Source organism: Natator depressus, chromosome 6 (assembly GCF_965152275.1).
Source record: "Natator depressus isolate rNatDep1 chromosome 6, rNatDep2.hap1, whole genome shotgun sequence".
NCBI lineage: Eukaryota > Metazoa > Chordata > Testudines > Cheloniidae > Natator > Natator depressus.
This window is the reverse complement of record NC_134239.1, coordinates 64,654,432-64,679,651: the sequence shown is the minus strand read 5'-3', so window position 1 is coordinate 64,679,651 and position 25,220 is coordinate 64,654,432. Positions and strand designations below refer to the sequence as shown.

Below are 25,220 nucleotides of genomic sequence, written 5' to 3'. Positions count from 1 at the left end.
AGTGATGCTATAGAACTGTGTACAAGCCTTTGCTTAATGACATGGAGAAAAGGGAGAAGTTGGTTGCATGCCTGCATAAGCAGGCAGGAACAGAGGTATGGTTAGAGAGGTTGGGGTATTTATATTGGGTCTGTGGCATGTTGGGCTAGAGGGAATTGGATTTTTCCCTAAACTGCCAGCTCCAGCTCCAAATGGTTCTGTGGTCATGTGGCTAGGTACAGCATATCCTAGCAACGGTGCTCCGCAGAGGCAACAGAGAAGCGATACATGATTCTAACAGGTAGGGTTAGCCTTCAATTTACAGTCTCCTCCTCTACCTACTCACTCATTCCCTCCTTCCCCCAAGCAGTTCTATAAAGGGATGAAAGGGGAAGAAAGAGAGCACAAGTTTTCTCCCCATTGCTCCTTCTGCCCAGTGGAAATTAGAGTGGTATCAACTGCCTCAAACTCTAGCCCTGCAGTCAGCAGAGGAGACTAGGACAGAGTTGCAAGTTTCCAAGGGTTCTATGATAATCCATGCTCTAAACAGTAACTTGATTTACCTGTACTTAAGGCTAGACCCACAAGGAATCTGAACATACATTATTAATATATCATATTATACAGGGCTTCAGATTCAACACATTTACAGAAACATGCCTTTGCCTAAAATAAGAAGCAGGCTGACCAGTATTATTCTGCGTTGTTTTATCTGAGAAAAGCCAAATATTTTCCATGCACTTCTTTCCCCTGCCTCAAGGTGAGCCACATAATATCTTGCTAAGAAATGTCCTACATGTGCAATATATGCTGGTGAATGTACATGGAGAGAGAAGAAATGCATTCTTGAAATTTATATTGATGTGACTAAAAACGTAATAAGTCCCTCTTTCTCCAAAGCCTCCTCAAATAAAGGTCAACAATCTAAAGGCAATTTTAAGTGGTTTTAGAGACTCCTTTGACAGCCTTCCATGAAAAAAGCTTTTTGGACTTTTTAACCTCCCTGAGGCAGGTATTTTCCTGGGAATCAAAGCATCAAAGGTCCCCCCCGCCCCCTAAAAAAAAAAAAAAAAAAAATCAGAATGCTGCTTCAGCTATCATAACAGGAGCTTTTTCCAAGGAAGTGGCCTTCATCCCCACCACATGCCATTTTCTTGAAGCAAGGAGAAACTGAAGATGACACTGAACTGGGGGTTGGGGGTGTATGGCAGGGATAGGGCCGGGAATCAATGATTTCCCATTAACACCTACTGCTCTCCAAACCCCATCCCATCAGCATCTATTATCCTGTTCAAGATTTTTCAAACTGGTTTTACAAGCCAAGGAATGTGTATAACAATTTAGGAGTAGAGGTGACATTTCTAGTCTTTAGCTCAGGGAGGATTGGCATGGAGAATCGAGCTATAGGGGGAGGAAGGAGTGGCAGAGAATTCTTCCGTTTAATGATTTCCACAAAAGAATTCATGCAGAGCAAAGGGCTTAAGGGTGCCATTTTCACAAGCATTCAGCCTCCTTCCACTGCATTCAATGGAGTTTTACCTGGCAGACACTTTTGAAAATCTCACCTTAAGTGACTTGCCACAAGTATCACATCATTGCTTGTGGCTCCTAGTCCTGTGCTCTCACCACTAGACTGCATCTTTTTCTGCGTGAGCTTAATAAATAAAAAAGTTTTAATAATAAAAGAAAAAGCAAACAAATGAAGGTTAGTCTGAATCTGTTGCCCTTCCAGGGGACTCTAAAAACCCGGTCCGCCTCATAAAAGCGGAGTTCTATCCCATGAGGACAGTGTACTGGACTTGATGCCACCTTATTCCACATGCTTTTGGAGTAAGTGCAAGACTGTCTCTCTAGGGCTTTGTTTTAAAACAGAAGTTCTATCGGATCTCAAGAGGTCTGGCTGGGGAAACCTAATCAAACACACACTTTACTGAAACACAGAACTCCACTCACCTTTCCTCCCCGAGTTACCCTGGCTCGATGGCTTATCAGTTACTGAACCTTAAAGGGGGAAAAAACAAAAACAAAAAAAATAAAGACATGGTTTGTTTAGAGGCAGCATCACCAAACAGCACATACACACAAATATACTTCAATAGCCTAATCCCAAGGGGTTGTTTTTACCTTCCAGCAACTCCATCTAGGGCTCTAAGACTCCACTGTAGGAGTCCATGGCAAATACGTAAGGCAGCACAAGGAACAGATTTACGCATTAAGGCTATCAAATCAGGGTTGCATTAAACAAGAGATCCTTGTGTGTTGTCTACACTACACGGTTTTGTCAACAAAAAACAGCAGAAGTGTACACACGACAATGTTCCTTCTGCTGACAAAACTCTCCTGCTTTGTCAGCAAAATAAAACCACCTCGACAAGAGGCGTAGAGCTTTTTGCAGCTAAGTTAATATGGACAAAGTGTTAGTGTAGGCACTGCGCTTGGTTAGGTCACTGTAAACAGCCTCCAGGAGATGTCCCGCACACTGTTCCCTCTAAGCTGTGTGCGTGCAAACAGATCCTAAACCCCATGCACACAGCAAAACACCGTGCACACAAAAATTTGCACAGAAGCACAATAATTTGTGCAGAAGAAATTTTTTGCGCACACGACCTGTCAAAACTTAGAGGGAACATTGGTCCCACAATGCCCATCATGAGCCCTCTGGTCGGCAGTTTCAACTCCACAGCCCTGCACCCAGATACACAGGCATCTGTCCCTTCCACTGCCCTTTAAAGGCCTGGGAATTTTTGAAATTCCACTTCCTGTTTGCTCGGCGTGGACAGTTTACATCCCATCTTCCCAGCGGACCAGGGCGGTTCCATGGGGCAAACATTCTCCCAATTGGAGAAGATCTCCCTCTGAGTTGTATCTACTGGCCCTGGGGGGGGAGGAGGCTGTGCAGTCCTAGCTCCACTCCAGCCATTGAAACTTTGATCCCTACGGTCAGATTTCTCCTGGCATGTGGATAAGGGCTATGAACAGAACATACAGCAGTGCCATGCAAAGATAAAAGGAGTTGAGACAAGCTTACTAGAAGGCAAGGGAGGTAAGCCATAGCTCTGGTGCTGAAAATCTGCTGCTTCTATAAGAAGTTGGATGCCATTCTTGGTGGTGACCCCACCTCTACGGCCAAGAGCCCCGTATATACTTTGGTGGGGCTGGTGGTGGCAGAAAGCACACTCAACCCCGAGGATGAAGTTGCAGACTAGGAGGTTGAGTTGAAGGACAACGTGGAGCACACTGCAGGGTCGTCCAGTGGCATGGCCAGTCAGGACCTCTTTTCCACTTTTGGAAGGGCATAATGAGTGGGGTCCTGCAGGAATCAGTTCTAAGTCTGGTTCCGTTCAGTATCTTGATCAGTGATTTAGATAATCGCATACAGAGTATACTTATAAAGTTTGTGGACAATACCAAACAGAGGCGCTGCAAGTGCTTTGGAGAATAGGATTATAATTCAAAATTATCTGGAACTGGAAAAATGGTCTGAAGTAAAGATGAAATTCAATAAGGATAAATGCAAAGTACTTCACTTAGAAAGGAACAAACAGTTGCACACATACAAAATGGGAAATGGCGGCCTCGGAAGGAGCACAACGGAAAGGGATCGGGGGTCATAGTGGACCACAAGTCAAATATGAGTCAACACTGTAGAAAAAAAAAGCAATCATGATTCTGGGATGTATTAGCAGGAATGTTGTAAGCAAGACACGAGAAGTAATTCTTCTGCTCTACTCCATGCTGATTAGGCCTCAACTGGAGTACTGTGTCCAGTTCTGGGCACCACATTTCAGGAAGGATGTGGACAAATTGGAGAAAGTCCAGAGAACAACAACAATGATTAAAGGTCTAGAAAACATGACCTATGAGGGAAGATTGAAAAAATTGGGTTTGTTTATTCTGGAAAACAGGAGACGGGGGACACAACAGATTTCAAGTACATAAAAGGTTACTACAAGGAGGAGGGAGAAAAATTCTTGTTCTTAACCTCCGAGGATAGGACAAGAAGCAATTGGCTTAAATTGCAGCAAGGGAGGTTTAGCTTGGACACTAGGAAAAACTTCCTAACTGTCAGAATAGTTAAGCACTGGAATGAATTGTCTAGAGGGGTTGTGGAATTTCCATCACTGGAGATTTTTAAGAGCAGGTTAGACAAACACCCTGGCAGGGATGGTCTAGATAATACTTAGTCCTGCCAAGAGTGCAGGGGACTGGACCTCTCAAGGTCCCTTCCAGTCCTATGATTCCACTCCAGGGGTGGGGTCTAGCCAGTCCCAGCAGTCCATCTGTGGCATGCATGATGCAGGAGAGGAGAGCCCTGGTAAGGGATCTTTTTGAGTTGATGCTTCTCGGTTACATGAGATAGAGCTGTCCTTTGCTTTGAATATTCTAGAAGTGGGTGAAGGGATAGACATGTACAAGACTAGCTGTGTCTGAGTGTGCTCCACATTCCCTTGTGCAGCTAAGCAGTGCGGCAGAACAGTGTTTTAAAAAACACACACCAAGATTTCAGAGGAATCCTTCAGAGAGAACTCTAGGTAACTTTCCTGGAGGTACTCTGCAATCCTCTGCCATAGCTTCCTTGGCAGAGCTGCTTTGTTCCTTCCCCCACTGTAGGAAACTCCTGCGCCACTCAGCAATCACTTGTGCAGGGACCAAAGCAGCGTATAGGCAAGCAGCATAAGGACTGGGGCTGAAGCCGCACATGTGCAGGAAATGCACTCTTGCATCTTTGCTTACCCTCAGGAGTGAGATATCGGCTTCAGTGACCCTTGCCCGTGGAAAATGATAGCAGAATTTACAATATTGTCCCCACTTGCCTGCACTTATCCCCTTAAATAAAGAACAAACCAACCACCTAGACCCTTTCTCCCACCTTGACCGCCCAACTCCCACCCGGGCCGAACTCACCATGTTTAGGGTTTTCATTGAGATGTGTGCTTGCCAAGGGACAGTGAGAAAGTGATTTGTATGTTAAAAGAGGTATATTTTAAACTATATGATTCAATGCTTGGTGTGAACTAAAGCAATCATGCTTCTGTGTATTGTTTCTTGTGCTTCTGCAGATATGGCCTTCAGGGGAACTCCATGCACACCAGTGGAGGGCATCCACCAGATAAGGACGCAACCAAGATGGAGCGAGGAGGACACATTCCAAGAGGTGCTCCAATCCTCATAGGACGGGGGGGGGGGGGGGGGGGGAGAAAAGAGCACAGGGAGTGGAAAGACCCTGAAGGAAAAATTTAAAATAGAAAGGCAGGACAGAAAGGAGAGTGAAGAGTGCATTGTAAAGGGCCAGGAGTGGATGATAAAAGTGATGGAAAACCAAACAGATATTGAAGTCCTTAATCACACTCCAGGCAGAACACATGAGTGCTTGCCTCTCCCCCTCCCCTCCTCACAGCTGATACAGAATTGCTTTCTGTGCCCTCCGAAAACTCCCACACATTCCTTGCAACTTCCCGGACCATCTCAGTATCCTATTCACTCCACACCTTCAGACAGCTTCCAAAATATAGCTGGAGTTACGCACAGTTCTGAGAGCTTACACTGCTCTGCCCACCCTGCCTTGTGTGTGTTAATTGGTATTTAATAAAAACAAACTCTCTGAAAGATCACCAATCTTCATTTGTCTTCTACACAAGGTGGTTGCTGCCGATAGTAATACCTAGTTGCAGTCTGATCATTTGCGGACTACAAATCCTAGTCAGGAATCACCATAATTTTCATGCAAGGAATCAAGTTAAAGCATGGAAGAGTGCTGTGTAGAGCACCAGCAATGTGTCTTTCATCAAAATGTTGCCTCAAAGCCTCCCTGATTCAAATAGCCCCCCGTTGTGCCCCTCTAATAGCCCTAGTATCTGGCTGCTCAAATTCAGCCGACAGATGACCCGCCTCCGTGCTTCATCCTGGGAAAACTTTTCACCCTTAGCTTCACAAACATTATGGAGCATGCATCAGGCTGCTATAACCATGGGAATGTTTTCCTCAATTAGACTTAACATGCCATAAAGGCAGCATTAGCACGCTTTTAATCTGCCAATGGCACATTCCGTGGTCATTCTGTACCTGCTCAGCCTATTGTTGAATTGTTCCTTGCTGCTATCCAGGTTTACCTTGTAAGGTTTCATAAGCCATGGAAGTAAGGGGTACACTGAGTCTCCCAGGATCACTATGATGAGCATTTCAACATCCCCCACTGGAATCTTCTGGTCTGGAAAGAAAGTCCCTGCTTGGAGCTTTCTGTGCAAGCCAGTGTTCCTTAAGATGCATGAGTCATGCACTTTCCCGGACAACCCTGCACTGATGTCTTGAAATGGTCATGGTGATCAACGAGCACCTGCAATACCATAGAGAAGTATCCCTTTCTATTGATGTACTCCATCGCAAGATAGTCCGTGGCCAAAATTGGAATATGCATGGTATCTATCACCCCTCCACAGTTAGGGAATCCCACTGCTGCAAAGCCATCTGCTATTTCTCGCACATTGCCAAGAGTCACAGTCCTTTGTAGCAGGATGCAATTAATTAATGGCCCTGCTCACTTGCATTAACACAGCCTCAACGGTCAACTTCCTGACTCCAAACTGATTTGCAACTGACCAGTAGCAATCTGGAGTTGCCAGCTTCCACACAGTGAACGCCACGCACTTCTCCACTGGCAGGGCAGCTCTCATTTTGATATCCTGGTGCTGCTGGGCTGGGGCAAGCTCTGCACAGAGTTTCCACATCGGAAAGTTCTGCGGCCACTGCTCGCCATCCCAGACCTGCATAATGATGCGATCCCACCACTCAGTGCTTGTTTCCCGAGCCCAAAAGTGATGGTCCACCATGTTCAGCTGTTCTGTGAAAGCCCAAAGTAATGTGGTGTTATTTCTTTTCAAGGCACACAGCAGGTCAGGCACTTCGGATTCCTGTTCAGATTGGGAGCTCATGATATGGGACGCATGACCAGCTGCAATGTGTTCATAACAGTGACCACAACAGTAGAAAGCAGTGCAGGATCCAACCTTTCAGACAGAGATGGTGGGCACAGAGTAAACAGGGGGCTGTTGAAAAATGCTGTCAAATGCAGTCGGAAGCCCATGAAATGTTGGGATGGAAAGAACTGCATCATGGGACATTGAGTGTCCCCCCACAATGCGCTGTGATCCATCCTGCCTTCCCACAACTCTTAGCTGCAGATGGCAGCGAGTAGCACAGTGGGATAGCTACCCACAGTACACTGCTCTCACTGTCAACACTAGAGCACCAAGTGTGGATGTGCTCGGCCAACAGAAGGAGTGTTGTGTGAACACACGCAAATGTAATTATACTTTTTTTTTTATTGTTGGCTTAAACTTGCATCAACAAAAAACTCTGTAGTGTAGTCAAGGCCTTAGTATTTGGGCCCAGTGGTTTGAAGGGACTTAACGTGGCAGTAAGAAACCAAGAGTAAATCCAAGGGAGATCTGGGGCAGGATCAGCAAGTCACTGGAAAGAGGGGATATGAGAGGATGAGTAGATTTGTAAGTGTCAGGGCGAAAGAAAGCATCAGGTGGCTGGGAAAGAATCTGAGCAGGTGCAGTATGTTTGGGAAGGAAAGCTCTAAACGGGACCTGGATTTGCCCAGACAGTCTCAGTCCACCCGTGAATGTCACCAGCTGTCATTGAGGAAACAGGACCCTGAACTAGTCCTGACAGGAATTTGAATATGGACTGATTTAATTTTAAAGTTTAAAAAAAAAATCACAAAAAAACCCCCACCACTTAATCTTCATGTGAAAGAGAACGTCCTGTATTTCTTTAGTTTGCTCTACAAAGAGGCACTGTCAAATAATTTCACATTAAAAGTGTAATCAGAGACAATGGCTATTTGGGCAATTCTCTCAGAAGTGTGAAAGTTAAAAGGAAAAGCTCTGCTCTTGATTTGGTCCTTTTGTATTTGAAAACAGAGTGCTCCCTGCAGTGATGAGCTGCCAAAATCTTAACGGGTTCCCTCCTCACCCCACGAGGGGGTCGTTGCCCACCCCCGGGACTCCTACCCCATCCACCCCCATCCCCTGACTGCCCCCAGAACTGGGCAGGAGGGTCTCGTGGGTCACCGTAGTGGGTGCCCACCCCACCCCTAAGAGCCAGAGGCACCTGCCGGGGGGCGAGGTGGGGAGTCCCGGAGATGCTTACGTGGGGGAGCTCCCAGGAAGCATCCGGCAGGTCCCTCTGGCTCCTAGGGATGGGGGAGCGGCTGCTCCCCCCCACTGATCACATCAAAAGTGGCACCTTAGGCACTGACTCCCTGGGTGCTCCGGGGCTGGAGCACCCAGGGAGTCGGCCCTCACGGAACAACCGGTTCTAAAAGGGCTTCTAAATTTAACAACTGGTTCTAGTGAACTGGCTCCAGCTCACCACTGGCTCCCTGTACCTAAACTCCTTCAATAGCCAAACTAAAGATACGCAGTTTGGCCATTTCTGTTTTTCTTCCACTTGTTTCTATGTGTGTCACTCACCCATCACTGAGCTCTATGGGTAAAGTTTACCCCAGGGCAAAGGACTTGTGCAGGACCTACACAAGCCTCATGGTCAGGTCTTAAGTAGCATATGGCCCTTTTAAGGGAGAATCCCATCCTCTCTGAATAAATTAGTCAGTAATCTGCTGTTCTAGAATTACCAGTGGGAAACACAAATACAGGGTCTGTGTGCTTTTAAGTGTCCTACAAAAAACAGTTCCTGGTGACAACAAAGTGAATATTATAAGAAAAAAAATCCCACTCAGAAAGACCCAATCTACCAAATTATACAGTGAAAATGTAAAGGAAGATCATATTCTGAGGAAAGCCAATTTGCTGTGGCATTTTATTTTCTACAGAAGATCATTCAAAATTTAGAATTTCCCTCCAAGTGTGAAAACAACAACATGACTGTAAAACATCAAGAGTTGTCTCAAGTTCCAGCGTTCTTAGCCAGGTATCTGTGTAACTCCTGGTTGGGCAAAAATTTGACCTCCCCAATTCTATAGCATAATGCACCGAGCTCGCTCACTACCACGTGCCATCTGTTAACATGATCACGCCAAATAAGAGAAGAAAAAAATATTGTTTAACTTCTGTTCTATTCTGAATAAAGGACAAAACAGCAAGGTGAGTGTGAAGAATACATTCAAGATAAAACATATTGGGTGTGCATATCGGCAGGCACAAGTCCATAGATGTACGAGGAGTTTAAATACAACATTGATCATAAACAGTATTTCCAAATCCACTTTTTAGTGAGGAGATGATATGGGGACTCAATTTTTCAAAATCAGAGCTGGGTGCTAATGAGCTACACAAAAGCAGTCACCCATCCACCCATCCCAGGGTGCTGTGTGCACTACCTGCCAGCTCATGGAGCCAGAGATTAGGATGGGAAAAACCAAGGCCAAATGGGTATGTACCACCCCATCATTAAGAGACCCGATCTACCAGCTCCCCAAAATCTTTAAAAGATTTGAAGTATTTTGCTTTAGAGGGTCTGCTATCATCTGTAATCAGTTTTAAATGTAAAGCATTAAAATTCTGAGTGTTCAAGTACAAGACTCACCCTACAGTGCGCCATCTAGCTACAGTAACCAATAGCAGAAACTGGAGCAGTGTCTCCCTGGCACTCTAACAGCAGCAAGCTAATAGAATTACTGCCTTCGTACTCTACCTCTAGTTATCTCACATTTGCCCCAGTGGTCGGAGTTTGATGCCATTAAATCACCCAGTTTGCCAGCTTTCAATAGTATAGCCATGATACAAAGGAGAGCAGCACTAGTTCAGTGGCATAGCCAGGAAATTTTCTCCTCCATCTTCTCCAGACTCCACCATCCCCTGTGTATGCTCATACACTGTTCATTCTGCTGGACATTCAATGCTGCTCCAAGACACCCTCACCTCTGAAGGGATCATCCCTCCAGAGACAAGCGTAGAGCTGATGGTGCTTTGAATGGCTGGGATGAAGCTCGTTTTACAGTGTTTCCAGGCATTGCTGCAAGCCACTCACTTTCCCCCCCCTTGGAGTAAAAAGTCGCGCTAAACCTGGACATCCACGCAAGAGGGCTGCTAGAAGTGGAACAGCAGCCATGTACACCAAAAGGGGTCACCATGTCAGTAAACTGGAGGAGTGAAAGTAGTTCACCACTTGAAAGTTGTGCCCATTGTGTTACGAAGCTATGGTGAAGCTCTTGAGAGAGGCTCTAACTTTATCTTGTCCTTCTGCACTAATTGAATAGCAGTGAGCTTTACTTCCCACAAAGAACTTACCACGTCTACCATACTTAAAACCATATTGCCCCATTCTGTAAACACTCCCATAAATCCTCTGAAGTATAGTTAAGTAAAAAAATAGCCCATCCCTGGATTCCAGGTTGCGGTTCCACTTCCCCTACCTTACCATCTTCTGTACATCTTTCACTGCACGTCTGCATTCCAATCAACCATGGAGCTGCCACAACCACGAGAGAGAGATTGGGGAACACAAGTTGCCATATGGCTAGGGTGCACACAACTGATCGGGAGTAGTGTGCACAGCTGCAACTTTAGTTTGGCAAATTGGTAAAGTCGCTCCCCCACCCCTTCTCTTCTACCAATATTTTAAAATCAATCAAATAAATGCTTATTTAATCCCACGCCACAGTACCTGAACATACAGGAGTTTTATTCTGTACAGAAGAGCCGCTGATGGGTTTGCCATCGGGAGTGACACACCAACAGTATCCGGTGTAGGTATGGCATTGCACCTGTTTGGGAAAGGAAAGAGCAATGACTGACACTTCATTTCTCAAAGTATCCTCCACAATGCCCTCCTACCTTAGCTCTTGTGCATTCTTTCTTATCCAGCACCTTAAAAGTGAACCTCAGCTTGGGAGGCCCATCCCTTCAGCATGGGAGATTGAAAAAGCATTTTTTTATTCACAGTTTTGTCAGACACTGGTTTGGACAATGGTGGTACTTTATGTTTGGCTAAAGAATGGTTAGAATAAAGGAGAAGAACCTATCAGTTAGCCAGTCTCTAGATCAGGGCTTGAAGAAACTGGCAGAATCTCCTCTGAAAACATAAGAGCAGCCCTACTGGGTCAGACCAAAGGTCCATCTAGCCCAGTATCCTGTCTTCCGACTGGCCAGGTGCCCCAGAGGGAATGAACAGAATAGGTAATCATCAAGTGATCCATCCTGTCACTCATTCCTAGCTTCTGGCAAACAGGCTAGGGACACTGTTCCCGCCCTTCCTGGCTAATAGCCATTGATGGACCTATCCTCCATGATTTTATCTAGGTTTTTTTTTTTTTTTTTAAAACCCAGTTATGGTCTTGGCCTTCACAACATCCTCTGGCAAGGAGTTCCACAGGTTGACTGCGTTGTGTGAAGAAATACTTCCTTTTATTTGTTTTAAACCTGCTGCCTATTAATTTCATTTGGTAACCCCTAGTTCTTGTGTTACGAAAAAGGAGTAAACACTTCCTTATCTACTTTCTCTACACCAGTCATGATTTTATAGACCTCAATCATATCTCCCCTTAGCCATCTCTTTTACATTTTATCTATGGTGTGTAGCATTACACCTCACTCTGGACCGTCTTTTGGTTCATATTTATTCATGCCACCATTTTACTTACCATTCTCCATACATATAAAAACTTATATGATTGGTATTTGTACTATCCCTCTCAATTACATGCTGGTTCAATAAAGGCTTCCCCAATCCCTGCCACCACAATCCCAAGGCCCAACACCACACTGAGTGGCAGATGTTTGTGAGCACAATACTTTGTGCAGTGACTGGAAAAACTAGTATAATATAGGCCTGGTTTTGATATTTCCACTTCTACAGGTGAGTTTGAACACTCTTCATTTACCGCACATTAGCATTCCAGCTCGGCAGATAGGCACAATCAAAATATGCTTGCATGTGTATGCCCATGGATTTTAAATAAATACTCAAAGGCTTCAGGTAAACAGTCAAAGCTACCAGGGTGGTATCCCTAGCAATGTCAGTGTGGGTCTATGGTCAGGTGGCAGCACAACTCTTAACACATTAAACTAAACCATTCCAGATGTTCATGAAGTAGTCAGCAGCAGGCTGACAGTCACACTTTTTCCACTTCACATTATAGACAAAAGCCCCCACTACTCAAGTGGTTGTGTTAATACTAAGCCGTTTGCATTGCACTAAAGAGACAGCATTTGAACTCCAACCACACACTTTCAACACTGGCTGGGTTTGCATAGCAGTACTTCCAGTACCTTAGTGGTGGGCATGTATTCACAGTACACCACTGTAAACTTAAAGACTCCTTAGACTCAGTTCTGCAATGAGAACAGCGTAAGAACTGCTGGGCTTGGTCTGTCCATCTCTTTTTCAAGCCTTCTAAACCAAGTTCCCATCAGTCCTCTCCGTGTCAGGCAGGATAGTGGCACTGACCCACTATTGCCCTTCCTTCTTTAGGGACCACTTCAGACCTAGGGCATTTGTAGTGTTTGTCCAATAGCTAGACCCAATTTCCTGAAGTAGCGAAGTTTGGTCAGACTCTATGAGCAGCTTTTAAAAGGCTTTGCATATTTCACATAAAATGCGATCTAAGAGCAAGTATAAACCCAGCGCTGTGTGTGTGTCTTGGTTATACTAACTTACAAGGCAATCATTTTGCCTCAAGCCAAACCCACATCTTGTGGTCAAAACCAACAGTAAGTACATGCACACACGTTTCTAGTCACTGTTATTGCCGTTTGCACACTTTCACTTTTATTCCCTCCCGATACATCATAGAATGGATCGCAGATTGCATTTATGGCACATTTGAGCAATGAACCATTCATCACTTAGTAATGATTCTTGTCAGTCACTCTAATTAGTGGAATGCTTGCACCAGAGTAAAATGTTGAAGTATAAAGGAACTGTTTGTTTTTCAATGTACTTCATGTGAAACACGTGATTACCAAAAACAAACAAAGACACATGAAAACACACTAAATTGTGCTGGTGTCAAGACCACCACCAGTAAAATCTTGCCCAAGTATTAGAAGAGCTACTGAGATTGGGAGTCTAATTCTTTTTGCCCAAAGGGCATTACATTATAGACAAGGACATTTTCTTTTGCAATGTAATATCCTGCTGAGCTATTATTTCAGAAATGGGCAGTATACACCACGGCATTGACATGCGGTTCCTCCACTCAGAACGTACAGCCGCAAGGTGTTTATAACATTTTGTGCTAAGTGTTTGCTTCAATGGCACATGCTACATTTTTATTATTATATATAAAAAAAATTTTGCACATGCAAATTTCTGTGAAGTACAGTGTATCTTATATGCTGTTGCAAGTGTAATTTAGATCACATAGTATTCCTTAAGCCAGAGAGTTTAGAAAGACATTTAAGTGGGTGGTTTTGTTTTACTAGAACTCACACAAAAATACTGAATATATAATGGTGTTGTATAAACTGTTTATTGGCATAAATTTGGGGTGACTGAATTATCCAAGGGTGAGTTATGCCCAAATGAGCTGATAAATCTCCTTCATGCCACACAATCATGCAGCCTCTATAGGTGTCACGTTCATTAGAGGATATTTTAAAAGTAAATTATGAAACTTTCAAACTGATTCTATTTTTTGTAATCATCCATCTGTACTGTAAAGTCAGGTAGTTTAGTGTCCATGAGCCAGGCCACACGCATAAATTAGGGCCTGATCCAAAGCCCATTGACCTCAATGGAGACCAATTGACTTGAACAGGCTTTGGCTCAGGCCCTACTTGAGCTCAGGAAAAGAAAGAACAGGGCCCCCCATGTGTGGCCTTGTCAACTGCCCCATCCATGAAAAGGAAGCACCATCATATCGACTAGGCTCTTCCCCTTGTTCCCATTATTATTCCCAATTTCCTCCCCCTTTCATTTTTGGCCTCCTTTCTTCCTTTTTCCAGAGAGGTCAGGATGGTGGAGGGCTCCTCCTGCTGGAAGAAGTGCTGTCTGATGTTGTCACAGAGCAGTATGGCCAACTACAAATATACAAAAAATCATAAGTCAGGCCCCCAAATATCATGAGATTAAAAAAAGTTGAGGTTCATTCTTTGCCTTCTATTTGAGTTTGAGAGACCCTGGGGTCACATTTTCAAGCTTTTCTCCACAATCATGAGGGCTGGAAACTTTCATTAAAAAAGCAAGCTGAAAGCCTCATGTAATCACATCTCTAGGAGCCAGGGCTTGAAGTACACCACAATGCGTCATGAGACTCGTGATAAAAATCTCAAGGGTTGGCAACACTGCACTACACTGCTCCTCCATCATTGTACCCTGGATAGCTTCCTGCTGCTGCACCCTAGACTGTGCCATGCTCAATGGCTCACACTAGCTGATACTGGGCTCATCTATGCCCCTTTTACCGCCTCACGCGTGGGGATCACACAAACGCCCAGGAAATTGAGAACAAAGACAGTTTAGAAACCTCAAACTTACCTAAACTAGCTTTTCTATAAAACCATAACATTGGGAGATTAAGGTCCAGGACACTAGACTTGACCACAGAATGTTTAGGGGTCAGAACAATGACTGGCCAGCACCCAAAGAGTGCAATTATGAGCCTGGAAGAATCTAACCCATCTCATTCTCACTGTATATTTCTATGTTCAGTATTTATAGGGAAGGTAGGAAAAAACGGATGGTCTAGCACAATTTCTAATGGCAGGTAACTGGAAAAGTTAAAGTTTCTGAGGTCAGCTTCCCCCAAATCAAACTAGGTGATGGTTAGAAATTTTTACCTAGCTCCTGCTTCTCAGGAATTTTAAGAGTTCTTGGTGCTTTCTACACAGTTGTGTGCTTTCCAATTGGTATCTGAATTTTTGATGCTTATTTAAATGCAATCCACAGCTTTGTGATTCACCCATAACTGTCCCTCACCCTGCACAATGGCCAGACTACACAACAATGATCAGTCAGAAAAAGCACTAACATGTTATGGTAACTTTGCCTTAATAAAATGTTTTCCAAAAAAAGACTGACCTTACACCACAAATCGGCTTCTTGTGAAAATGCAGAATTGAATTTGGGCGTTACCTTCCTATAAATGTTCAGTATCATCCACTTTTATTAGAAGCGTTAAGTTCAGCTCCTTTTGGCTCCCCTCAGCCTTGAAAATCAACAGTTATTGGGGACAGCAATGGATCTTGTTCGGTCTTATGCATTGGCAACAAAATTGTTAGTTAAGTTCCAGCCAGAATCTTCATTACTGGTGAGGACGTAGGAGTCAGATACAGCTGGACTTTCAGAACCCACCGTGAATCTGTCTAGCTGACAGCTGAACATTAAGTTATAAACCCCGAGCATATATGAGGATATGGAATGACTGAGGGGAAGAGACTGAACCCAACAAGGCCTTTACAGATTTTCAGAACTATGCTATGTACTACACATTAACTTTAAAAAAGGAAGCCTGCTCTTACCTGACAGTGATTAGGCAAGAGGAAGCAATTTCTATTCTTTGGGAGTAAGGGATATGCCATCTCCATTATGCCTTGACTGAAGAATGAAAAGCAGGAAGGATGCACCCAACAAAAATTGCTTTATCCTTGTTACCCAAATTAAGAGTGGCTCCCTCTATCTTCCTCCCCACCCCCTCACACCCCCCAGTACAATGTGTGAAATCAAACAGAAGCTAACACTCCAGCCACTGGCCCCATGAATAAATTCCTGCCCTTGTCAAATTCATTAGAATATGAAAACATTAAAACTGTAGTCACTGGCAGGCTCCTCTGCCTCTTAATTCTTGTCTGGAGAATGAAGCTATTGTTGAGATCTCTTCAGTACCACACTGGAGTTGCCAGAATGAGATTCTGAACCATTCCAAAAAATTTTTAACAAGCTGGCTGGATCACCCCTTTACAATGGACTTGACAAAAAAGAGAATCAAGGGGTTGTTTTCCACAAGATAAACTGGAAATGGGAAGGGAGTCAGTCGCATGTGCATGTGTGAAGTAGATATTGGGGGCTGAATAGTAGTTTTGGGCTAGCTTCAACCCAGTCTTTTTGGGGTTAGGGAAAAGAGAAGTTTCTTAGAAGCAGCACTAGGGTGCCTAATATGGAGTTGGAACAGCTCAGAGCAACATTGCAGTACAACACACACCACACAACAATGTTCAGACTTCAGACAGGGCGTTTGATAGCTGCTTCATATCCAATAGCAGATTAGAAACAAAAAACAAAACATTTCCTGACTCCTTCGATAATAAAAGAGGGGCGGGGTAGAGGGGCAAGAAAAACATTCCTTTTACATTCAGAACAACATTTCCACAAGAAAAGAAAACAACTGTAGCCTTCAGAGCATGAGGCAGAGAATGTACAGTGGAGCTACTCTATACACGTGGTGTACACATGGTGCCAGGTCCAGTTTTATTCAGATGCAGCTAACAGATGCTGTAAAAACAGCTATTAAGATGGCCTAAAGCAGCGCTACTCAAAGTGGTGGTCTGTGGACCGGTGCCGGTCTGCAAGCCATCAGCTGCCGGTCTGCGCGCACGTTGGAGGTCCCCCACATCAGATAGCATTGGTCTAAAAGTGATTCATAGATTACTAAGGCCAGAAAGGAGCATTAGATCTTGTCTAACCTTCTGTATAATGCAGGCCATATAACCTCATCCAAAGACCATAACTTCGGTTTGAGCTATAGCATTCCTTTTAGAAAGGCATCCAGTCTCTATTTAAAGCCTTCAAGTGATGGAAAATCCACCACATCCTAGGTAAGTGGTTTCAATTGTTACTCACTTTAAAAACATTGCACCTGATTTCTGGTCTGATCATCAAGCTTCAGTTTCCCATCACTGGATCTCATTATGCCTTTTTCTGCTACATTAGAGAGCTACCTATCATTAGAAATCCTCCCCTATGTACGTACTTGAAGACAGGTATCAATCACCTTTAACCTTCTCTTGGGTGAACGGAATAGATTGAACTCAAGTCTTTCACTAGGAGGCACGTGTGACTTATTCTTTACAGTAATGTTATAGAGATGATTATGGCATAACTATGATGTATTTTATACAAGATGGTCATGTAAGATATCATTGAAAAGGTTATGATTCACTGAATAGGATTATCCTATTTGTATGCACATATCATTTTGGTATCTGAAGTTAGAAATCATGTCTATGCATCTATTTCAAATGCGTTTTTACCTGGGGAATGCCCACTAGACAGAATGCAATCAGTCTATATGGTTGGCTGTGAAGGGCCATTAGGAAGAACAATAGGCCTGATAAAATTCTTATCTCCCACTGGGAAGCTTTCCTGAGGACACTACAAACAGCCTCCGAGTCATGGCTGCTATGGCCCTACAGAGACATTTGACCAAGTCCCCTGGTACTGGACTCCATCATAGAATACTAGTGTTCTTCCACTGAAAGGGGTGAGAACTAAAACTGGGAGACAAAAGATTCCTGCCATATGCAAAAGCTATTTAAGGCAGGGGAGTGACATTGTGGTTCTTTTTCACTGACTCCCCGACCAAAGGAGATGCTTGGAAACACCTGAGAAACAAGGACAGAACTGGGGAAGAAGGGTTGAACCCAGGCTAGAGGGATTTCTAGCCTGTGAAAGGAATACCTGGAGTTTTAATCTGTAAGCAAGTGCAGCTTGCCTCCAAGAATCTCTGCAATCTGCCTAAAAACCTTTAGTGTGAGAATTTGCTATACATATCTAATTTATTTAGTATATTACGCTTAGATTGCATTTATTTATTTTTTTGCTAGGTAATCGGCTTTGATCTGTTTGCTATACCTTATTATCACTTAAAATCTCTTTTGCAGTTAGTGTTTTTATTGTGTCTAAAAACCAGTGTGTGGAAATCCTGAGGACACACAAAACTGTTGCATCTCTTCCTCCACATTGAGGGAAGGGGCGAATTTCATGAGCTTACACTGTATAGTTCCCTGTGCAGCACAAGGCAATATAATTTTGGGTTTACTCTTCAAAGGGGGGTGTGCAATAAAGTAACTGGGCAGTTCCTTAGCTGAGCCTTCCCATGCAGAGCTGATCTCAGCATCTGTGTGAAGCTGCAGCTGAGTGTGTCTTTACCTGTAGGTGTGCTGGAAGGGGCTTGAGAGCCTGTCACAGCAGCATAGTCAAAGGGAGCCCAGGCTGGTGGGTCAGGTGGGCTCAGTGGTACCCCAGCTCCCACAGAAGTCACTGGGAGCAGAGGATACTCATTCAGTACTCTGCATGAGTTGATCACTATCTTGCAGAACTAGGCTCCAATATTTTGACATCCCTAGGGAAAAGGAATAAGATGGCACCCCCTTTTTGTAATATAACACCCTTGTAAGGAACAAGCAATATGCAGAAGTCCTGTCAGATTGGCTAGTTTGGTAGGAATAAAGTTACTGTGGGGGAACCCCGGTACAAAAAAAAGTTCTATCAAATCAGTCATAGGAGAATGTTAGAATGTGAGCCTGCTTAACATGAGCAAAAGACATTCCTGACAATCAGTATCAGCTTAACTCCCAAGCCTCAGGTCACTTAAATCTAGTGCTTCACATATGCTTTTCTTAAAGAGCACACTCTGTACCACAGCAGGGCTGGTAGACCACTGTGCCAGCAGTTGCTTCTTGGAATGAAGAAACTCCAAGTAAAGTAATGCACTGAAGAAAAAAATATGCTGCTCTTCTGGGATTGCTGTCAACCACATGAATGCCAACCTGTCAAGTAAAGGTGTCCAACTTGGACAGTGGATGCAGGAAGGACAAAATGAGACATGCCATGAAAAGCCACACAGACATGCGCCCAAAGCAGCAATGAGATTAGTAGCGTTCACTGTAGTTTGTCTGTGATTGATTCTGTTTAAACCTCAACCACCTTTTCGGAAAGCCTGCTTGGAAAAAACTATGAAGAATGCAATTCTCCCTGAGCCCATGGCAACAAGCCCTATGGCACTAAACACAAAAAAAGTACAGATTACCCAGTACAGTCTGTATTTAGGAAGATCAGATCACAGCAGGTTAAATACAGCTTGAAAAGGAATGGCATTTATACAAAATATAGTACCACAAAAAAGGACATATTGGAAATAGAAACTACTTTAAAGTAACATACAACTTTGCCCAACATGAATTAATTCTCAGTCGCATGCAATTAAATCAAATATTGTGTTGCGAATAAAATTCGCCTTTCATCAGCCTGGTTGTACTACACTGGGTTAAGTGTTGACAGCTATTGTGATGGTGTCAAGGTTCCTTCCCCAGTCTGAACTCTAGGGTACAAATGTGGGGACTGCATGAAAGACCCCTTAAGCTTATTCTTACCAGCTTAGGTTAAGAACTTCCCCAAGGTACAAACTTTGCCTTGGGCTTGAACCATATGCTGCCACCACCAAGGGTTTTAAACAAAGAACAGGGAAAGACCACTTGGAGACGACTTCCCCCAAAATATCCCCCGCAAGCCCTACACACCCTTTCCTGGGGAAGGCTTGATAAGAATCCTCACGAATTGGTACTGGTGAACACAGACCCAAACCCTTGGATCTTAAGAACAATGAAAAAAAAACCAATCAGGTTCTTAAAAGAAGAATTTTAATTAAAGAAAAGGTAAAAATCACCTCTGTGAAATCAGGAGGGTAAATACCTTACAGGGTAATCCGATTCAAAACAGAGAATCCCTCTAGGCAAAACCTTAAGACACAAAAACAGGAATATACATTCCCTCCAGCACAGCTTATTTTACCAGCCATTAAACAAAAGAAAATTTAAAATTTTCTAGCTAGATTACTTACTAACTTAACAAGAGTTGGAAGGCTTGCATTTCTGATCTGTTCCTGACAAAAGCATCACACAGACAGACAGAGAGAACCCTTTGTTCCCTCCCCTTCCAGATCTGAAAGTATCTTGTCCCCTCATTGGTCATTTTGGGTCAGGTGCCAGCGAGGTTACCTTAGCTTCTTAACCCTTTACAGGTGAAAGGGTTTTGCCTCTGCCCAGGAGGGATTTTATAGCACTGTATACAGAAAGGTGGTTACCCTTCCCTTTATATTTATGGCAGATGGGAAATAATTTACCCACATGGAAGAGTTGAAATGGGAAGAGGTAGCTGTATTCCACTTCCAAGAGTAACTTACCACCACCCACTCATACCTGCAGTCACAGAATTCCTACTAACTCTACCCAATGCTACTTTATTATATGCACAAGCAGAGTAGGAAGTCAATTTGACAAAAATCTCTGGAGCGTTTTGAATTTAACAAGATCTTTGCAATGCTGTGACTGTCCCTAGGACTGAGAATCACTTTGTTACCCTGTCTCCAGCATGAGGTAGTCTTGCTTGAGCTTGGCTGGGCATCAGCTCCCTGATACCACCAGCCTGTTAGCCACTCAAATGCTCTCCTCTGAGCAATGCTAACCCTTACTTTGCCTTGTGTGTCAACAGTAGGTGTACCCCACTCCCCAAATCCATTTGAAACATTCCCCTGTAGTATCTAGCCTCTTATCCACTGAGCACCCACAGCAATACCAGGTCTCCTATCCCCAATGGACTAGTACATACCAGTTTGTACAAATCAACTCAGGAGCAGCACTTTGCTTAATATCACAGCACTTAGATATATTGAGAGTGAAAACAAGAATACGGTTATCAAAGACTGAAGATTCAAATAGTAAGAATATTAGAAACAAATGGTTACATATAAAAAAATCTTAATATGCTTTCTGGAGACTAAACTTAACAAGTTCGCCTCCTGTCTAAAGTGTTTTATTTTACCCCCCATCTTCTGCAGCTTTTTTAAACAAGGCTGGTTCAGATCCCATATTCGTGAATTTGAACACACAGCTGGTCTATTTCCTAGGTGCAGGATGATGAGGTGTCTTTGCCTCAGATATATGCCGAAAGCTTGTCATCTTTGCACACAGCCAGGATAACCACTCATGGTTTGGTTTTTCCTGTGTGCGCCATCTCTGTTTACTTTGTATGTAAATGGGCATCCATTGTGTTTAGCTTATAAAGCTTAATTTACATGTCAGAGACACACATTACTTACCAGCTGTCTGGAGGAACACTTGTTTTTCACCTTGTCTTGATACAGACTTTGAAATAGTGTACACACACATACACACACCCCGCAAAGAACTGTATGTACAGACACTAATATTAATGACCAATGTGACCCCAGCTTTTATTTAAAACCTCACATGACATCTTTGGTGACCTAGAACGTACAGACCAGAATCAGATATTCATGAAACCTCCTTACCAGCTGCTATTAAGGGGTTCTTGGGTCACAAACACACTTTAACTCCTATGTGCAAGCAAAGCTGCAAACACTGTGCGTAGAAAAAAGGAGTGCCAGTTCCAACACAAAGCAGCTCACTTATGGTAGCACCTAAAGCATCCAAACAAGATCAGGCCCCATTGTGCTAGGCACTGTACAAATATAGCAAGACTGGCTCTGTGTGAAAGGTGACAATCTAAATTGGGAGGGTAAGCTAGGAGTGGGAGAAGGTGTATTACTCACATTTTACAGATTCAGAACGGAGGCACAGAGAAATTAAGTCCACACAGGAAGTCTGTTATAGGTATGGGGTTTAAACCCAGATCCAAGTCCCAGTCAAGTGCCTTAACCATAAGCAGTCTTCCCTTTCACTCTTGCCTTATTGTTAGTACACAGTACGTACAACCTCTTGCTGATTCCACTGTATGTTTTACCTCTGGGGCTCAGATAATTAGGAGGGATGAACTTTCTCCTCCCTCTATAGGGGGGAAGGGCCAGTCTAAATTTCATTGCTTACCTATAGTTCAACATGTGTTTGTTGGAATGTGTGTATGTTCCGACTGTATAAATGACTATTGTTACTGTAACTGTACTCATGAAAGGACATAGGAATTGTGCAAGGTATGTCCTGGAGTAACTGGTCATCCTGACTTTACAGACAGAATTCTGGTTTGGTATTCAAGCTCAAAAGGAGAGACCAGCAGCTCGCTCTCGGTGAGCAGAGAGACTCTGTCCAAGGGCCCTGTTTTGCTGGAGGTTCTGACTCCTGTGTGGAGCAATTCTCTGGTGCTGAACCAGACTGAATTCACAGCAAGAGTGCAGAGCTGCTTTCAGGGAGGCCTCGCCTGGCTGGTGGTGGCAGCAACAGAGCTCATTGCCCAGCACCAGGGCAAGCAACTGCACCACTGTATGCCCTGGTAGTGTGGACTTTTCTTGATCACAGCAGACAAGCAGAGGAGAGGCACTACCTGATGCCCTCCTGATTACCACTGAGTCCAACTGGACCCCTGGGAGGAAAGTGATAGATAGATGTTGGTTTTGTTCAAAGCAGCTCAGGTTTCTGACCTTGTGCGTTACACCTTGTCTTGTGATTAGAGATGGGTGAACCAGTTAGAACTAAAAGCTAGAATGACCTTGGTTAATTTGAGTTTCAGATGAATTTTCCACTTTCCTGACCATTAATTTTCCATTTTTAGTCCCTCTGCATCTGGGTTCCAAAGGGGCCCAGGACCTTAAGTACTGAAATGCTATAAGAGATTGTTCCTTGCTCTCAGACATGTGTCCAAAAATCTGGAGAGTTTGTGACTGAACCCCTGAATGTTAAAGTGGGTTCATTCACCTCTGGCTGTAATGCCCTGGACTCTGGAGAGGAAACAAAGGGTTTTTGTCTGAAAGATGAGACCAGAACATCAGAGAAGATGTTCTGAAGCTCTTTGTGGCAACAGTAATGAATACAAGTCATCTGAGCCCACTCTGTCCTCCCTGTAACAGTGCTTCTGGGAACAATAGAAGAAATCCCTTTAAGTCTCAGTTGCCTCCTTCCCAGCAAACCACACTTCTCTCAGACATGAGTAAGGAGGATTGCCCAGTGGTTAGGGCACTAGCCCAGGACTTTGGAGAAGTAGGAGAACACAGCAATGGCTTAAGCAAGCAAGGCATAGAGCAGTTGTATCCTATGTGTAATCTTCCTTCACATAGCTCTGAAAAGGCAGCTCAATCCTGGTCTGCAGCAGCCTCTACTATCTCAATCCTGGGTCCCTCCTGCACCTCTACCTATATACCCCTATATTCCATATTATCACTGTGACCCAGGGACCTCCTGATGCCAGAGGGCACAGGGGTACATCAGAGTTAGAGATCCCCTGGGTCTCTCGTTTATCTATTAGTCTGCCAAAGAAAGGCTTTCATTAGAGACTTATGTGACAAAGTCACACTTATCTGAGGGAACACGTGAAGAGTTATGTACACACACCCACCCCTACCTAAAAATGGTTATCTAGGTCTGTGAGTTAAGGCAAGTCACCAAAGGTTAGATGTAATACTGTATTACACTTAACATCCTTATAGAGGGGAAAACACCAAGTACATCACAGGCAGAAATCCTGCCAGACGATCAGTGGGGCCACTGGATAATCAAGGTGGTGAAGGAGCACTCCAGGAAGATAAGACGAGACCATTGCTGAGAAGCTCAGTGAATTCTTTGCATCTGTCTTCACTGCAGAGAATGTGAGGGAAATTCCCAGACCTGAGTCATTCTTGTTAGGTGACAAATCCGAGGAACTGTTCCAGATTGAGGTGTCAGTAGAGGCAGTTTTGGAATAAACTGATTAAGCAAATGGTGATAAATCACCAGGACCAGATTATATTCACCCAAAAGTTCTGAAGAATTTAAATATGAAATTGCAGAACTATTAAGTGTGGTACGTAAACTATCACTTAAATCAGCTTCTGTACTAGATGACTGGAGGATAGCTAATGTGATGCCAATTTTTAAAAAAAACGCTCCAGAAGCAATCCTGGCAATTACAGGTGGGTAAGCCTAACTTCAGCACCAGGCAAATTGGTTGAAACTATAATAAAGAACAGAACTATCAGACAAATAAATGAATGCGATTTGTTGGGGAAGATTCAAAATGGCTTTTATAACAGGAAATCATGCCTCGCCAATCTACTAGAATTCTTTGAGAGGATCAAACAAACATGTGGACAAGGGTGATCCAATGGATGTAGCATACTTGGATTTTCAGAAAGCCTTTGACAACGTCCCTCACCAAAGGCTCTTAAGAAAAGCAAGCAGTCATGAAGTAAGAGGGAAGGCCCTCTCCTGCATCAGTAACTGGATGAAAAAAGACAGGAAACAAAAAGGTAGGAATAAGTGGTCAGTTTTCAGAACGGAGAGAGGTAAATAGTGGTATCCTTCAGAGATACCAGGGATCTGAGACAAGCACTGTTCAAGATTTTCATAAGAGATCTGGGAAAAGAGGTAAACAATGAGGTGGTGTAATTTGCAGAGGATACAAAACTACTCAAGATAGTTAAGTCCAAAGCAGACTGAAGAGTTACAAAAGGGATCTCACAAAACTGCGTGACCAGGCAACTGAAATTAAACGTTGATAAATACGAAGTAATGCACAGTGAAAAACAATCCCAACTATAAATATAAAATGGAGTCTAAATTAGCTGTTACTACTCAAGAAAGATCTAGGAGTCATTGTGACTAGTTCTCTGAAAACATCTGGTCAACGTGCAGCAGCAGTCAAAAGAGTTAATGTTAGGAACCATTAGGAAAGGGACAGACAAGACAGTAACTATAATGCCATTATAAATCCATGGTACACCCACATCTTGAATACAGCATGTAGTTCTGGTCATCTTATCTTAAAGAGAGATAAACAAAAACCCCACACACAAACCCAAACCACCACCACCACGTTGGAAATGAAACAGATACAGAGAAAGGAAACAAAAAAATGAAGAAGGGTATGGAGCAGCTTCCATGTGAGGAGAGATTAAAAGAGACTGGAACTGTTCAGCTTGGAAAAGAAACTAAAGCGGGATATGCTAGAGATCTATAAAAATCATGACTGGTGTGGAGAAAGTAAAGAAGGAAGTGTTATTTACTCCTTCTCATAACACAAGAACCAGGGGTCATCCAATGAAATTAATAGCAGGTTTAAAAACATAAGGAAGTACTTCACACAATTTAGTCATCCTGTGGAACTCGTTGCCAGGGGACGTTGAGAAGGCCAAAGTTTAACTGGGTTCAAAGAAGAATTGGATAAATTCATGAAGGACAGGTCCACCAATGGCTATTAGCCAAGATGAACAGGAGTGGGCCACGAAAGCTTATGCTCTAATAAATTTGTTAGTCTCTAAGGTGCCACAAGTACTCCTGTTCTTTTGTGGATACAGACTTACACGGCTGCTACTCTGAAACCTGTTATTAGCCAAGATGGTCAGGGATCCAACCCCATGCTCTGGGTGTCCTAAGCCTCCAGCTGCCAGAAGC

The 25,220-nt window shown here is 43.6% G+C and overlaps 1 protein-coding gene across 3 annotated transcripts in view; it reads right to left on the bottom strand.

Moving 5' to 3' along the window:
* The window catches only part of SMOC1 (SPARC related modular calcium binding 1), a 181,078-nt gene that overhangs the window by 88,013 nt on the left and 67,845 nt on the right, over window positions 1-25,220 (bottom strand). For all 3 annotated transcript variants that reach the window (XM_074955558.1, XM_074955557.1, XM_074955559.1), the window contains exons 4-5: window positions 10,612-10,711; window positions 1,933-1,980 (exon numbers count right to left, since the gene is read on the bottom strand). In XM_074955558.1, the coding sequence (XP_074811659.1) occupies window positions 1,933-1,980; window positions 10,612-10,711 (148 nt within the window). The remainder of the gene's footprint in view (window positions 1-1,932; window positions 1,981-10,611; window positions 10,712-25,220) is intronic.